This window comes from Brachyhypopomus gauderio, chromosome 5, assembly GCF_052324685.1.
Source record: "Brachyhypopomus gauderio isolate BG-103 chromosome 5, BGAUD_0.2, whole genome shotgun sequence".
Lineage (NCBI taxonomy): Eukaryota > Metazoa > Chordata > Actinopteri > Gymnotiformes > Hypopomidae > Brachyhypopomus > Brachyhypopomus gauderio.
Window position 1 is genome coordinate 6,170,138 of NC_135215.1, and position 14,633 is coordinate 6,184,770.

General features: G+C 44.4%; 1 protein-coding gene across 3 annotated transcripts in view; it reads right to left on the reverse strand.

The window, feature by feature from the left end:
- Positions 1-395: 395 nt before the first annotated feature.
- LOC143514202 (stabilin-2-like) overlaps positions 396-14,633 on the reverse strand; it is a 35,625-nt gene continuing 21,387 nt past the window's right edge. Inside the window, exons 43-68 of one of the 3 annotated variants that reach the window (XM_077005115.1) lie at positions 14,592-14,633; positions 13,805-13,876; positions 12,547-12,666; positions 9,683-9,730; positions 9,305-9,385; positions 9,068-9,208; positions 8,847-8,984; positions 8,335-8,394; positions 7,875-8,051; positions 7,568-7,657; positions 7,320-7,466; positions 7,074-7,136; positions 6,588-6,711; positions 6,281-6,430; positions 5,916-6,020; positions 5,708-5,815; positions 4,002-4,195; positions 3,668-3,809; positions 3,012-3,145; positions 2,757-2,922; positions 2,475-2,581; positions 1,785-1,904; positions 1,546-1,695; positions 1,138-1,386; positions 879-986; positions 396-784 (exon numbers count right to left, since the gene is read on the reverse strand). The exon at positions 14,592-14,633 is cut by the window's right edge and continues 32 nt beyond it. In XM_077005115.1, coding sequence (XP_076861230.1) covers positions 728-784; positions 879-986; positions 1,138-1,386; positions 1,546-1,695; positions 1,785-1,904; positions 2,475-2,581; positions 2,757-2,922; positions 3,012-3,145; positions 3,668-3,809; positions 4,002-4,195; positions 5,708-5,815; positions 5,916-6,020; positions 6,281-6,430; positions 6,588-6,711; positions 7,074-7,136; positions 7,320-7,466; positions 7,568-7,657; positions 7,875-8,051; positions 8,335-8,394; positions 8,847-8,984; positions 9,068-9,208; positions 9,305-9,385; positions 9,683-9,730; positions 12,547-12,666; positions 13,805-13,876; positions 14,592-14,633 — 3,093 coding nt within the window. In that variant the 3' untranslated portion in view covers positions 396-727. Of the gene's footprint in view, positions 803-878; positions 987-1,137; positions 1,387-1,545; positions 1,696-1,784; positions 1,905-2,474; positions 2,582-2,756; positions 2,923-3,011; positions 3,146-3,667; positions 3,810-4,001; positions 4,196-5,707; positions 5,816-5,915; positions 6,021-6,280; positions 6,431-6,587; positions 6,712-7,073; positions 7,137-7,319; positions 7,467-7,567; positions 7,658-7,874; positions 8,052-8,334; positions 8,395-8,846; positions 8,985-9,067; positions 9,209-9,304; positions 9,386-9,682; positions 9,731-12,546; positions 12,667-13,804; positions 13,877-14,591 lie in introns of all 3 variants that reach the window. The other 2 variants (XM_077005111.1, XM_077005114.1) reach the window with 2 other exon arrangements.

Here is a 14,633-nt window from a genome sequence, read left to right on the forward strand (position 1 = left end):
GAGAGAGAGAGAGTGAGAGAGAGTGAGTGTGTGTGTGTGTGTGTGTGTGTGAGAGAGAGAGAGAGAGAGAGAGAGAGAGAGAGAGAGAGAGAGAGAGAGAGAGAGAGAGAGAGAGAGAGAGAGAGAGAAAGAGAGAGTGAGAGATGGCTATATTGGATCAATAGATCAGTGGTTGAATATTCACTTTATTTTTGCATTTTTAATATGTTGGATGAAATGTTGGATTCTGGCTTAGGCTACAGACATGAGACGGAAAGCTGTGGAAAAAAGAGCTAGAGGGACATAGCCTTGACCTTTATAGCCTTGACCTTTATAGTCTTGACCTTTGTGTTATGTCCTCTAGCTAACTAAATGTATGCTTTGTAAAATATCACTTAAAATATACGAATCACATCTGATACAAATTCTTTAGTGTATTTGTGCCTGCAATGTGAAAAGAACAAATACATAAATGATCTTACACCAGAGGAATCATCAAGGGTAACAAATACATGAACATTCAACCACAGATAACACACATAATCACAAAAGTACTTCCCAGTCTACTGGGTCATCATTGGCCAGTGCATTTCACTTCAGCTTTACAAAATCTGTTCCATCAATGTAAAAAAAAACTATTCTGCTGCCCTCTTATGGTCTCCTAAGGTACTGCAGCACTTTAGTGTCCCGTTGCTCTTCAGCAGTTCGTGCTCTGAGCTGAGATGTCTGGGTGAGGTCCCATCTCTCTTCAGCTGTCCTGCAGAAGATCATACGAGCCACTGGCGACCACCTGGTGCTTGTCGTCCTTCTGTAACACAGTCCACTGTTATGACTTTGGTCAGACACTAGGTTTCGGTGTATGTAGGTTTATCAGATGGGGTTGATCCTCTTTTACTTACACCTTCCTCTGGGGGGAGGTGTTCGGCGGGGGCAGGTGCAGACTCGTACATGGGGTTAGAGATGTACGGGACTGATCCTGAAGGACTGCTTTCTTCATTCTCATCTTCCTGAAAACACATATTTACATGCACGTAGGCACTTTAATGCACATTAGAACTAGAATTAGTATTACTGCATGCATATTCATATTAGATTAATATTACTGTTTGCATATTAAAATCTTTTCCTATGTTGTGATACACCCATGTCCACACTCACCCTGAAGTAGTGGAAATGGAAGGGCTTGGACTGCTGGGAGTAGAAATGATAGGCCACAAATGCACCAGCCATGATAAGGATGACGAGTAGCAGAACCCCGATGCCCATCCCTGCCTTGTGGGCGGGGTGGAGGGAAGAGGGCGGAGGGGGAGGAGCTTTCAGTGGTCCATGCAGCACGTGGATGATCCCATTGGATGCAAGAATGTCAGACTCAATGATGTAACGGTCATTTACATATCCAGAGGAAGCCTGTACACAGAAATGATGTGTTTAACTTTGTTGGTAATTACATTACATTCATTAACAGAGTTTTTAGGAGATATATACATATACATATACATATATAAGTATATTATTATTATGTACTTCCACTTGCTATAGTGCAGATCAAATGGTGTAAACGTTTACCAGTGTCTGGGGGCTCTGCAGGCTAGGGACCCCTTTCACATTGAGGGTGTGTCCCAGATGTGTTTGGACATGGCTGACATTAATGAGAGCTTGCAGCTCTAGAGCTCTCCCATCCAGTAGGTGGTGCTCTAAATCCCTGTAGGACAGTGTCTATTCAGCCCAGAGAGAGAAAGTGTGAAAGAGTTATAATCTTGACTCATTAAGAATGCTCACAGCTGAGTGGTATGAAGAGGATCTACCTCGTTCTCATAGAGACCGTCGTTATTAGGCACAAACAGTGTGGACTGGGTGGTTATGTTGCTGAGACGCCTCACAAATTCCTGACCTGATACTGAGGTTCTGGAGTAAGTCAGGATTTGCTGGGGAAAAGAAAAACTTATGAGACCCATCAGTATCGGTTGCTGGAGAACATGGCAGCCACTTTGTAAGTCGCTCTGGATAAGAGCGTCTGCTAAAATGCCATAAATGTAAATATGTGTCAAGAGTCCGATATAGGCAAAGCATCAGGGTACAAACCACAGAATGCAAGTCCTTAAGAACTCTGATAACACCAGAAGTAATATGTTCAGGAACCAACAAGCTAGCAGTAATGTAGTGTACTCTGGAATGTTTTCTTTAATACTCCAGTCTGCCTGGATAGCATAGGTCCCCCATACTCAAATAGCGGCCCACGGCCCGCATCTATTTCTGGCCCGTGAGCAATTTTTTTCAATCGCGCTATCCGCTCTTATTTTGAAATCGCGCACCACAATCTCAAGACGATGCTGGGGATTGCCTCTATGGCAACAACAAACAGATAGCAGACACCCCCCCCCGTAAATGGCCCCTTCAGTGATTGAAAAAATAAAATGTGGCCCATCATCATTTCTATTTGAGTACCCCTGGCATAGATGGTCTGATTCAGGTAGTTAGTAAGCTGTTATACTCACTGAGAGAAAGTTGGAAAAGTTGGGCTTGGAAGACAGAACCTGTAGCAGGTTTCCAGTGCAAGAGAATCCATCACCAATGTAGCCCCTCTTACACTCACAGCTCACATCTGGCAAAACAACAACAATAATAATAACAAATAAACCTGTTTGAGGTTGAGGTTTGTAGTTGATGTGAGTTTCACATTGGTTATGGTTTGAGGTTAGGGTTATGATGTCAGAGTCTTACATGTAATGGGAGCTATAAGGGGATGTCCGTCCACATCACACACCGCGTGGTCTTACCTTTTGGCCGGTAGCAGAACGTGTCCCAGGTCTTGCCCAGGTCTGTTTGTTTTCCGTAATCCACGATGCCCACGTGACCATAACCACATTTGGGGTTGGAGTAGCTCATGGGGTAGGCCACGCGCTCCTGCTGGAGCCACCCCGCAGCACACATGCTGTAGCCAGCCTGTGGGACCCACGTGCAGGACGTCAGACACAGCGCACAGACACCTGTATGGCGAGACACTCGGCGTGCTCTCTTGTATCTACACCCACCTGCTGAGCGTAGGAGAGTTGTATGTACGTAGCAATGGTGCCTCCCTCCTGCTTGCAGGCCACCTGGGACTGTGTGTAGTTGAGTTTGTACACACCCAGTGGAGAACGGTAGTGGAAGACTCCGACGGTCTTATCTAAGAAATGACACATTTAGCACCAACCCTTCACCTGCACCGGTTACTTACGTTTCACTCAAACAGGACAACGTATACAAACACTTTCATTCCTAGAGTGTTTCCCCTCCACTGTGCACTACTGTAGCGCTGAAAATGGAGCTGAACAATGAAGTGTTCACAGTTTACCAGTTGATCTACGTCCCCACCCTCACATATTCTCATGAACTCTGGGTAATGACCAGGAGAATAAGACCATTAGCTTTGTCTGCCAGGTATTGGGAAGTAAAATGTCCAAAAGCTCAAAGTAGAGCCACTACATCTCTCAGCTGTCCTCCCTCAGGACAAGTCTGAGACACCTGGACGTCTCAGCTTGTCCTAAAGTCCCTGTGACCATGAATTGGTGGACTAAGAGTAGAAGAAGATGAAAGAAAATGACCAATATGTAGCAGTACTGAGCTTCAAACTCCTGCTGCCCAACTGCTAAGCCACTCCCCTGTATATTATGACACTGCAGTTATACAGAGAGGCTGCAACCCTCACCCTGGTAGTGCAGGTCAGTACACTGGGCATCAGAATGACACTGGCCGTTATCCAGCATGCAGCGATCCACTGTGAGCACCTTCAGCTCACACTCCAGCCCATCACCGATGTAGTTAGACTTACACTCACACTTCTTCTTGTTCTGGGGTTTCACACACACATACACAGCATATAAAAATATACAGTTAAGAATTTGTATTCAGTAAGAAACTTATGCACGATTTGATGAGGCAGCTTTTTTGTCTTTGCATCCACACAGCTGACTGAAGGTGTAGACGTGGTGTAGGTATAGGTGTATGTGACTGAAGGGGTGGAGTTAGAGAAGCCTGCTCACTGGTCCGGTCATGGTGCAGACGGCATGCTCATGACACCCTCCGTTATCGTCTGCAACGCAAGGGTCCACGGGCGAGCACACGTAGCCGTCTCCAGAGTAGCCCTTCCAGCAGGTGCAGTTCACCTTCTCCTCCTTCTGGGAGCACTTGGCATTCTTCGAGCAGCCTCCGTTCCAGAACCCACACAGGTCGGCCACTGGAGACGGGGAGAGAGAGATTCGATTATGGGTTCAGGTGGGCTGCCATCTCCACCACACTGATACTGATAGAGGGGTCAGGCTTTTCTCAATTGCAGCTCATTTCCTGCACACACCAGAGACTGAGGGAGCGCTCCTTTGGAGGAGCGTTTGTATGGGAGGCGGAGTTACAGGAGGCGGGAGGAAGGAGGAGGAGAGCCTGCTCTGCTTGGAAATGGTTCCAGTCATATCTTGAAGACCGTTCCTATCAAGTAACATGAAGAGCATCTACATCCAATCCATGTAAACTTTCCACTGGAGTCCCCCAAGGCTCAGTCCTAGGCCCTCTTCTCTTGTCTTTATATACTTGTTCCCTTGGTCATATTATTTTGTCTCATGGTTTCTCCTATCATTGCTATGCTGATGACACCCAGCTAATTCTTTCCTTCCCTCATTCTGATACTCAGGTTTCTAGGCGTATCTCGGCATGCTTGGCAGATATTGCTTCATGGATGACTACTCACCACTTGAAGCTCAACCCTAGCAAAACCCACACAACAACCTCACAGTTTCATTTGAGAACACCTTGTTAACACCATCAGAAACTGCACGAAGCCTGGGTGTAACGTTGGACGTTGGAGTTGTCCTTCTCAAAACATGTCTCCAAAGTGACCAGATCCTGCAGATTTCTCCTCTGCAACATACGGAGAATACGACCCTTCCTTTCACAGGAAGCTACTCAAGTGCTTGTGAAGTCTCTAGTAATGTCTAAGCTGGACTACTGCAATTCCCTACTTGCAGGTCTTCCTCTATGGGTCATCAGACTTCTACAACTAATTCAGAATGATGCAGCACGACTGGTCTTCAATCTCCCAAAGTTCTCACATGTGACTCCTCTGCTACGCTCTCTTCACTGGCTTCCAGTAGCGGCACGCATCAGATATAAAACCTTGATGCTTGCTTACAAAGCCAAAAATGGACTGGCCCCTCCCTACATGATGTCCATGGTAAAAAGCCGTACAGCAAACACCAGAACCTCAAACTTGGCTCGACTCGAAACTCCATGCTTAAAGTCTCATGGAAGACAAAGCTCCAGACCACTCTCCATCCTGGCTCCAAGATGGTGGAATGATCTTCCATTAGCTGCTAGGACTGCAGAGTCTATTGCTGTCTTCAAGCATAGACTGAAGACCCACCTGTTAGTTGAGTTCTTACCAGAGCACTAACTCAGCTGATACCACTTGCCATTGTTCTTAAATTGTATGTCTGTCTATGGTTATTTGTGCTTCTTGGCAAACATCTAACTTGCAAAACACTAGGTAATGACATTGACTCCTGTAGTTTAGTAGTAGTCTGACTCAATGGTATCTTGAATTCTGGCCTATGCGTACTATCACTGAGGATGAATTCTGTAATCAGATGCAAAACACTTTGTAAGTCGCTCTGGATAAGAGCGTCTGCTAAATGCCGTAAATGTAAATGTAAATGTAAATGTGAGAGCCGGAGTCTGACTGGAGCAGCACGGCGCTTACCTGTGCAGGTGAGCCCGTCTCCCTCATAAAACGGCCTACACATGCAGGTGTTGTTCTTGGCGCACACAGCCTTCGCGTGGCAAGCAGGGAGGCACACAGGGCCGTCGGCTATACCGTCAGAAGGTCAGAGGAGGGGGGTTCACCATAGATAAAGGAACATATGCATTCAACGCCCTGTACAAACAGCGAGGAGTTGTGGTGGGCGTACCCAGCTTGTTTTCGCAACGTGAACCAGTCCAGCCCTCGTCACAGAAGCAGGAGCCAGTGCCGTCCGGACCCTCATCACACGATCCATGTTCGGAACAGTTACAGGCTGGACAGGAAATGAGGGAGGAAACAAACATTCAATGGAATTTCCACTTCCTCCATTCCTCCTGAAAAAGGCTTTCCATGAACATAACTGTGACGTAGCACTTGTGTCATTCATGTGTGGAAAGCTGAATGAGTACTTAGGGTTAATTTCCCTGAACTGCCTCATCTGTAGTGGAAGTGCTAGTAAAACACAGTCACACTGTAGTACACTCCTCAGGTACCATTCAACTACATTAATAAATGTTCAGTAGAGAAGATGACCTTTGCAGTCTGCTCCAAAGTGGCCATCTATGCACAATTCACAGGCAGTTCCCTTGAACCCAGGAAAACATGCACAGGTGCCGTTGCCTAGGTGATCCTCATCGCACTGTCCATGGTTACTGCAGGGGGATCTCGGCCCTCCAGGACAGGCTGGAGAATGGGTTTCAGTGAGAAGATCACACATACAATGCCAATAACACTCATCAGTCATTATGCAAAAGCAACAATGCCGAAGGACCCAGAAAGGCCCAAACAGAACTGCCACCAGGAATGTGATTGGTGAGTTGCAGTTAATGGACCGCTGTACCGAGACAGTCCCTGCCGTAGTAGCCCGAGCAACACTTGGGGTTCCATATGACCATGGTGCACACGGACTGGCATCCGGTTTTCATAGATAAGAAGCGTCTGGACAGGTCGCACCGCTGAACACCCTGAATTCAAACACATCACAGTCAAGCTCTAGATTTCGAACCTCTAGAAATCTCCAATAAGGCCTGTAACGCCTGGAGCATACACTATCAAGAGATCTGCATGGATACATAAAATATGATCAAATAAACGTATCACACAGTCCTTGCATGAAGTCCTGATGAAGCCTTTATGGGTCTTTAATAGGGCAAAGCTGCTCATTTATGGGTGTAGGAGGAAATGAGCGTGGATTTGTGATCACAGAATAGAATAGTGTATATGGAACCATATGAAATGGTGGTGGTGTTAGATTCCACATTCTTAACACTTAACATTCTTAAGAAAATACTTCCATAAGATTGTTTCAAACAAATCCAAGACGTACCTTTGGTTTACTTGTTGAAGGGCAGTCAGATGATATTGTCATACCACAATATCTACAAGGCATCTACCACAGAAACAGAAACCATTTAGATAATCTGCTGTGCCATCATACAAACTGAAAGTGTAGCATAGCTACCAAACATTTTTTACATTTGAAGTATGTAATTAATATAATTTGCATTTAATATGCACACTACATATCAGTAGAGGATTTTGCTCACTTAGCTTGGATCTGTATGGAACTTACTGTGATGTCTACAGTGTCCTTCTGATCACAGCGCCCCCCGAGGCTGGGAGGTGTTAACAAGCAGTCAATACCATAAATGTAGCCTCCAATGAACTTTAGGTTCCTCTTTACAATTCGACAACTTTTGTCATTGACGTACAGATCACCCTAAAAAAGTGGAGGAAATCCACAATAATAAGTAGCCAAATAACCTTTCAACAAATAACCCTATTCAATCCTATTCATCGTAGCTTGTTTTAGTCACTCACTATTTGATCCTCTCCAACACAGCTCACAGAGATGTCTGAGCCCTGAAGGGTCTTCATCGAATTTAAATCTATCAGTTCTGCAGGCTGCACCTACAACCAGACACATTCGACATCATTGCCTAAGTACCCAGCCCTATGAGGGCACATTCTTCACATATTAGGTTCCCTCTCTACCCAGATGAGACCTCTATCAGAAGGATGGTGCACTGCTGGCCTGCAGGACAGTGACATTGCTCCTTCAGAGCTCGGTCCGAACCAGCTCCTGCTTCCAGCTCTGATGCTGCACCAACAGAGCTCTCCACCTCACCTTCATGTCACGGATGACGTGATACTCCAGATATTCCTTTAGCTGGGCACGGTTCTGCAGGCCGAACAGGAAGTCCTTCTGCTCCTGAGGCAGGGCGGACATGGTGGTGTCAGTGGGCAGGAACAGCGTGACCGGTTGATGGAGACGGTCCTGCACCTGCTTGATCACATCCGTGTCCTGGCAACAACAGACCCAAGTCTCAGAAGTGCGGGGCGGTTTCTGCAGAGAAGAGACTGGCGACACCTAGAGTGAAGCTTTATCTTTATTATGGATGATCCACTTGATCCACATGAATAAAAGCTCAAAATAAAATCTATTCCAGAAACGAAACAACGAGAAGATGAACTTGACTCCTGACTTTGACTTGTAGGTTTCATCCCACTCACGTCCATACTGCCTCGTGTTTCACGCACCTTCACACCTGTGCTAAAGTAACATAACAGAAAAAGTGAAATCTGACCTCCATCAGTTTGAAGAACGTCTTAAAGCCATGTTCATCTGCTACTTCTTTGAGTTCAGGCTGCCAGAAAGAAAGATGAAATACAGCCCAGGTTACAGATAATCTGGTTTTGGTTTAGAATAAATCACTACGCACACTCCCTATAAAGATGATGTGGTTGGCTATTTGAGAATGTGGGGTATGAGAATGTAGGATATTTAAATTTCACTTGTGTGCTCTCAGTAGTATTAAATTGATGTGATCTAACTAACAGTGTAACTTAAATTTAAATTTAAGTTAAATTTAAATTTTCTTCAATGAAGCTACTTCATGGAGGTGGTTGCTTGCTATGTGAGAGACTATGAGGTAATCCACATTTATTAAGACCATTAAAATTAGATCAAAATATTTGTCTGGCAAAGCTGCTCAAAAGAAGCAAAATGTTTTAGTGTCTTTCCTGCGCAGTAATTTCTGTGGTTCTGGTCTTCCATGATTAATTAAGGGACAGTCTCAAGGGCAAAGCAGACACCTACGAGACTGGCGGGTATATATTCATTCAACTTCTGGAAGTCAGGAGGGATGAGAAGCGTGTCAATCTCATAGAAAATCCCGTTGTTGCTCTCCTGATCGCTGTAGACCACTTTCGCCTTGTTGTTGATGTATATCGAGCCCTGCAAACAAAGATTCGTTTACACACTGCAGTGGGACTGCATGGCGTGAGCCGGCTTTGACCCACTCTGGTCAGCGAGCGTACCTCCGAGTAGGAGATGGTGAGCATTTCCCCGCTGAGCGTGGTGAGGTTACGAGGCTGCATCAGGTCTTCCGGCAGCAGGGTGCGACATGACACCACGTGATGGAGGACCAGTGCCAAGTTATTCTTTTTATTCTTCTGGTACTGAGAAGAGGCGGGTAAGTATGGCTTAACGAGAGGGCCGTTGGTCCAGCTGTTAAACGTGGACCTTGGACAGTTATATGAAACAATTGGACCTACCTCAGACTTACTAAAAGCCTTATTATTAGGAGCAAACACGGTGTTTGGACCACGCCACTGAAGGAAGTAAGTGTCAGACAACTGAAAGCACAGGAATATACCAATTATTTCCTGCTTGCATTTACTTCAACATGTGAAACATCACCAGCTCATTACTTGTTATATTCCTTTGAAGATTCTCCATTTGCAAACTTCCTCCAGTACAAACATAGAGGGAAGACCTGTTAGACTTGTTTTTTCAACCTAACATTTTGCAACATGGGCTTCAGGAAAACAGTAAATATACAAAATATTAAAAACCCTACATTACAATAATAATACATTATACAATTCAGTCTCCATAATAAGATTAAAAGTAATGACAATTCTGACACTTACTAATGCACTGTAGAAGAAATTACTCAGCTCTGGTCTGGTTCGGAGTTCCTGCAGTCACAATGGGAAATATTTTTAAGTTAATAAAAATGAGATGGCAGACACTTTGTGTGTGTGTGTGTGTGTGTGTGTGTTTGTGTGTGTGTGTGTGAGAGAGAGAGAGAGAGAGAGAGAGAGAGAGAGAGAGAAAGAAAAAAGATTAACAGATTTTATAACAGATCACAACATAATCAATAAATGCCAGATTGGATTCCTACCAAACTATATAACGTCAGATCATATTTTTACTCTCCACACCCTTATTAATAATTACCTCACCCAAAATAAAGAGAAAATATTTACATGTTTTATTGATTTTCAAAAAGCATTTGACTCAATTTGGCACAATGGATTATTATATAAACTTATTGATATTGGAGTGGGAGGGAAATTATATGATGTCATCAAATCAATGTATTCAAATAGTAAATGTGCAGTAAAAATGGGATCACTGCGAACTGAATTTTTCACACAATCGCGTGGTGTACGCCAAGGCTGTACTCTGAGTCCCACCATGTTTAACATCTATATTAATGAACTCGCAGAAAAATTAGATAAATGTACTGATATTCCCGGCCTCTCTCTCGGGGACACAAACATAAAATGTCTCCTCTAAGCAGACAACCTAGTCCTGCTATCCCCCACAAAAGAGGGTCTTCAACAAAGTTTAGACCTTCTACAGAAATTCTGTCAATCATGGGCTTTAAAAATAAACTACCAGAAAACAAAAATATTAATATTCCAGAACAAATCTAAAAGTAACAACCATATTTTTACAATTAATAACAGAAATATCGAGCAAACTAATAAATACACTTATTTGGGCATAACAATCACCTCCACAGGGAGTTTTGGCCTGGCTGTGAAGGAGCTTAAAGAAAAAGTGAGACGAGCACTCTTTGCCATCAACAAATCAATCAAAATTGAAATACCAATCAAAATTAAACTTAAAATATTTAAATCAGTAATAGAGCCCATTGCCCTCTACAGCAGTGAAGTATGGGGACCACTAACAAAGCATGATTACCCGAGCTGGGACAAACACCCCATAGAAATGCTGCACACAGAGTTTTGTAAGAACACCCTTCATGTGCAGAGAAAGACACCCAAATAACGCCTCCAGAGCTGAGCTGGGACAGTACCCCCTCATACTCACCATCCAGAAAAGAGCTCTGAACTTCTGGAAACATATTAAATCCAGTGACCCCCGAACACTGCACTACAAAGCCCTGTCCAGTCAGGAGCAGAACATCCACAAGAGTCCCCTCAGCCAACTGATCCTCAACCTCACTGACCTCACACCCACTGACCTCACACACTCCACACACCCCCACCACACACTCACCCAAACAATCAGACCCAACCACATCATCACCACACTAAAGGAACAGTACCACATACACCGGAACCAAACTACCCAACACCAGCACAAGCTGCAGTGCTACTCCACCCTGAACAGAGACTACACACTAGCAGAATACCTCAACACAATTAAAGATCCAAAACTCAGAAAGATTCTAACGATGTACAGACTCAGTGAACACAGTCTGGCCATCGAGACGGGTCGACACAGACAGACCTGGTCACCCAGAGAGGCCAGACTGTGCTCTCACTGTGATGGGTCAGTGGTGGAGACAGAGCTGCACTTCCTGACTGAGTGTACCAGATACTCCTCCCTCAGAGAGAAATACTATCAGAGAGTGATCCGCATCTGTCCTGAGTTCATAGACCTCACTAACACAGAGAAGCTCAGTTATATATTAGGAGAGAAGAGTGACCTCATCACACTCTCAGCTCTCTACATCACAGCCTGTCACAACCTGAGAGACAACCAGTCACACTAATCACTACTAATCATTACAACTTTATTAATCAGTTCATTATTATTGTTAGTATTAATGTGTATGATTTTGTAAACCTCTTTTATTTTATTTATTTTAATTATTTAATGTAAAACATGTATTTTCCACTGACGGTATTATTAATTATTTATGTTTGTTTATTGTTTCATTGCTTTGGCAACAGTGTACATTGTTACAGTCATGCCAATAAAGCATTATTGAATTGAATTGAATTGAGAGAGAGAGACAGAGAAAAAGATGGAGAGACATGGAGAGATAGAGACAGTGAGACACAGAGAGGCATAGAGACAGACAGTGAGAAACAAAGAGACAGACACAGAGAGAGGGAGACAGAGAGGGAGACAGAGAGAGGATGACAAAGAGAGGGAGACAGAGAGAGGGAGACAGAGAGAGAGAGAAACAGAGAGAGAGACAGAGAGACAGAGAGGGAGACAGAGAGAGGATGACAAAGAGAGGGTGACAGAGAGGGTGACAGAGAGAGAGAGACAGAGAGGGTGACGGAGAGAGAGAGAGGGAGACAGAGAGGGTGACAGAGAGAGCTATACAGAGAGGGTGATGGAGAGAGGGAGACAGAGAGAGGTATACAGAGAGGGTGACATAGAGATAGAGACAGAGAGAGGTATACAGAGAGAGGTATACAGAGAGGGTGACAGAGAGAGAGAGAGAGAGAAAGACAGACAGAGAGAGGTATACAGAGAGGGTGACAGAGAGAGAGACAGAGAGGTATACAGAGAGGGTGACAGAGAGAGAGAGAGAGAGGTATACAGAGAGGGTGACAGAGAGAGGGAGACAGAGAGGGTGACGGAGAGAGAGAGATAGAGAGAGAGAGGTATACAGAGAGGGTGACAGAGAGAGGGAGACAGAGAGAGGGAGACAGAGAGGGTGACGGAGAGAGAGAGATAGAGAGAGAGAGGTATACAGAGAGGGATACAGAGAGAGGGAGACTGAGCGCTCCTTTGATTTCACCTGCATGACGTTGCTTTTGCAGGTCATCCCGTCCCCGATTAAGTCGTTGCGACAGGTGCAGTTCCTCTCCGCTGGCCCCGTCATCATACACACTGCTTCCTTGTGGCAGCCTCCATTTTTCTGACAAGGATCAGATGAAGAAACCACAGCTACCCATAATCCTTTTCTTACATTAGAAGAAGAAATAGTAATTGTTTTTTCATCTATCTATCAAGTTAGGAAGATTTAGCAAAAACAGTTACAAAAACTTATTTACATAGAAATAAGAAACAAATGAAAATAATTCAAAGATGAACAAAAGACTAAAATTATGAAATAATGAAAAAATTAAGTGCTGCATAAATAAATAAAATGTCTGAGTTTGTCCAGGTAGGTGCAGGTACAGTTAATCTGGTACAAGTACAGATAGGTACAGGTAAAGTACAGGTAGGCTGGTACAGGTACAGGTACATGTAGGTACAGGTACAGGTAAAGTACAGGTAGGCTGGTTGTAATGCAGCACGCGTTGCGGAGCGATAAGGCGGACACACATACTGAGGAGAGTGAGATTTAATAAGGGGAATTCCGTAATCGTGGTCAACAGGGCAGGCAGGGGTCAAAACGGGAGAGACATCCAGGTACGACAAATACATGGGCATAACGACACAGAACAGACATCAAAACAAGGCAGGGTAACAAGAACAGGGAGTAAAACAACAGAGAACAACAAATACCAGAACGGAGAATACGGAGAACAAGACACAGCTGATAACACTGACGACATGAGCGTGGCAGACAGGGGAAACCAGGGCAACAGACAAGCTGGGCGGGATAAACGAGCAAGGAACACACAGACACTAGGAACAGGGACACCGGAGTGACAGCTAGGAGAGGGGGCGTAGCCCTACGTGACACTGGTACAGGTACAGGTATGTACAGGTAAAGTACCAGAGGTGTCAATTCCAGGTTCAGAAAGTAAAAGTCCTCACCAGGATTTTGCTCAGGCTTCCTGGATTGTGTTGATTCCACTCATTAGAAAATCTAGCAAGCTTGAGCAAAATCCTGGTGAGGACTTTTACTTTCTGAACCTGGAATTGACACCTGTGTAAAGTACAGGTAGGATGGTACAGGTACATGTACATAGATACAGGCACAGGTACAGGTAAAATACAGGTAGGCTGGTACAGTTACAGGTACATGTAAGTACAGGTACATGCAGGTTCAGGTAAAGTACAGGTAGGCTGCTGAGTGCATTGTAGAGTAAGGTAGGGTTTCTTACCTTGTCACACAGGTTGATAGGATTACACTGCTGTCCATTTCCAGAGTATCCTGGTTTGCACACACATGATGTCTGAAAGTACACAAAATTCACTCTGCTGGTGAACATGAAAAGAAATTAAACACTTTATTACATTATATTACTATAGTTATTATTATTGTTGCTGTTGCTGTGTATCTAATTATAACTAATACACTAGCATTCTGTCAGTATCTCCTCTGTCTTCTCTCTCTTTCCTGTCTCACATCCTCTCTCTCCTCCCTTTCTCTCTCTATTTATCTTCCTGTCTCATGTCCACTCTCTCCTCTCTCTCTCTATCTTCCTCTGTCTCACGTCCACTCTCTCCTCTCTCTTTCTATCTATCTTCCTGTCTCACGTCCACTCTCTCCTCTCTCTCTCTCTCTCTCTCTCTATCTCTATCTTCCTCTGTCTCACGTCCACTCTCTCCTCTCTCTCTCTCTATCTTCCTCTATCTCACGTCCACTCTCTCCTCTCTCTCTATCTATCTTCCTCTGTCTCACGTCCACTCTCTCTCTCTCTCTCTCTCTTTATCTTCCTCTGTCTCACGTCCACTCTCTCCAGGACTCTTACCCACATCTTGTTCTCCGCGTTGGACTGTTTATCAGCAGGGTTTTTTTGTGTTTGTTTTGTGTGTTAGTTTTGAGTGTTTGATTTGTTGTGTATATTCAGCGTTTGTGTTGATTAGATTTGTTCTGCCATTGCTGTATCTCCTGCTACACTGCATATGTGAAACCCAAGCCCAGATGTACATGGTAATAGAACCAACCTTGTTTGGGCCTGTGTGTATACAGTCTGCGTATGTGCTGCA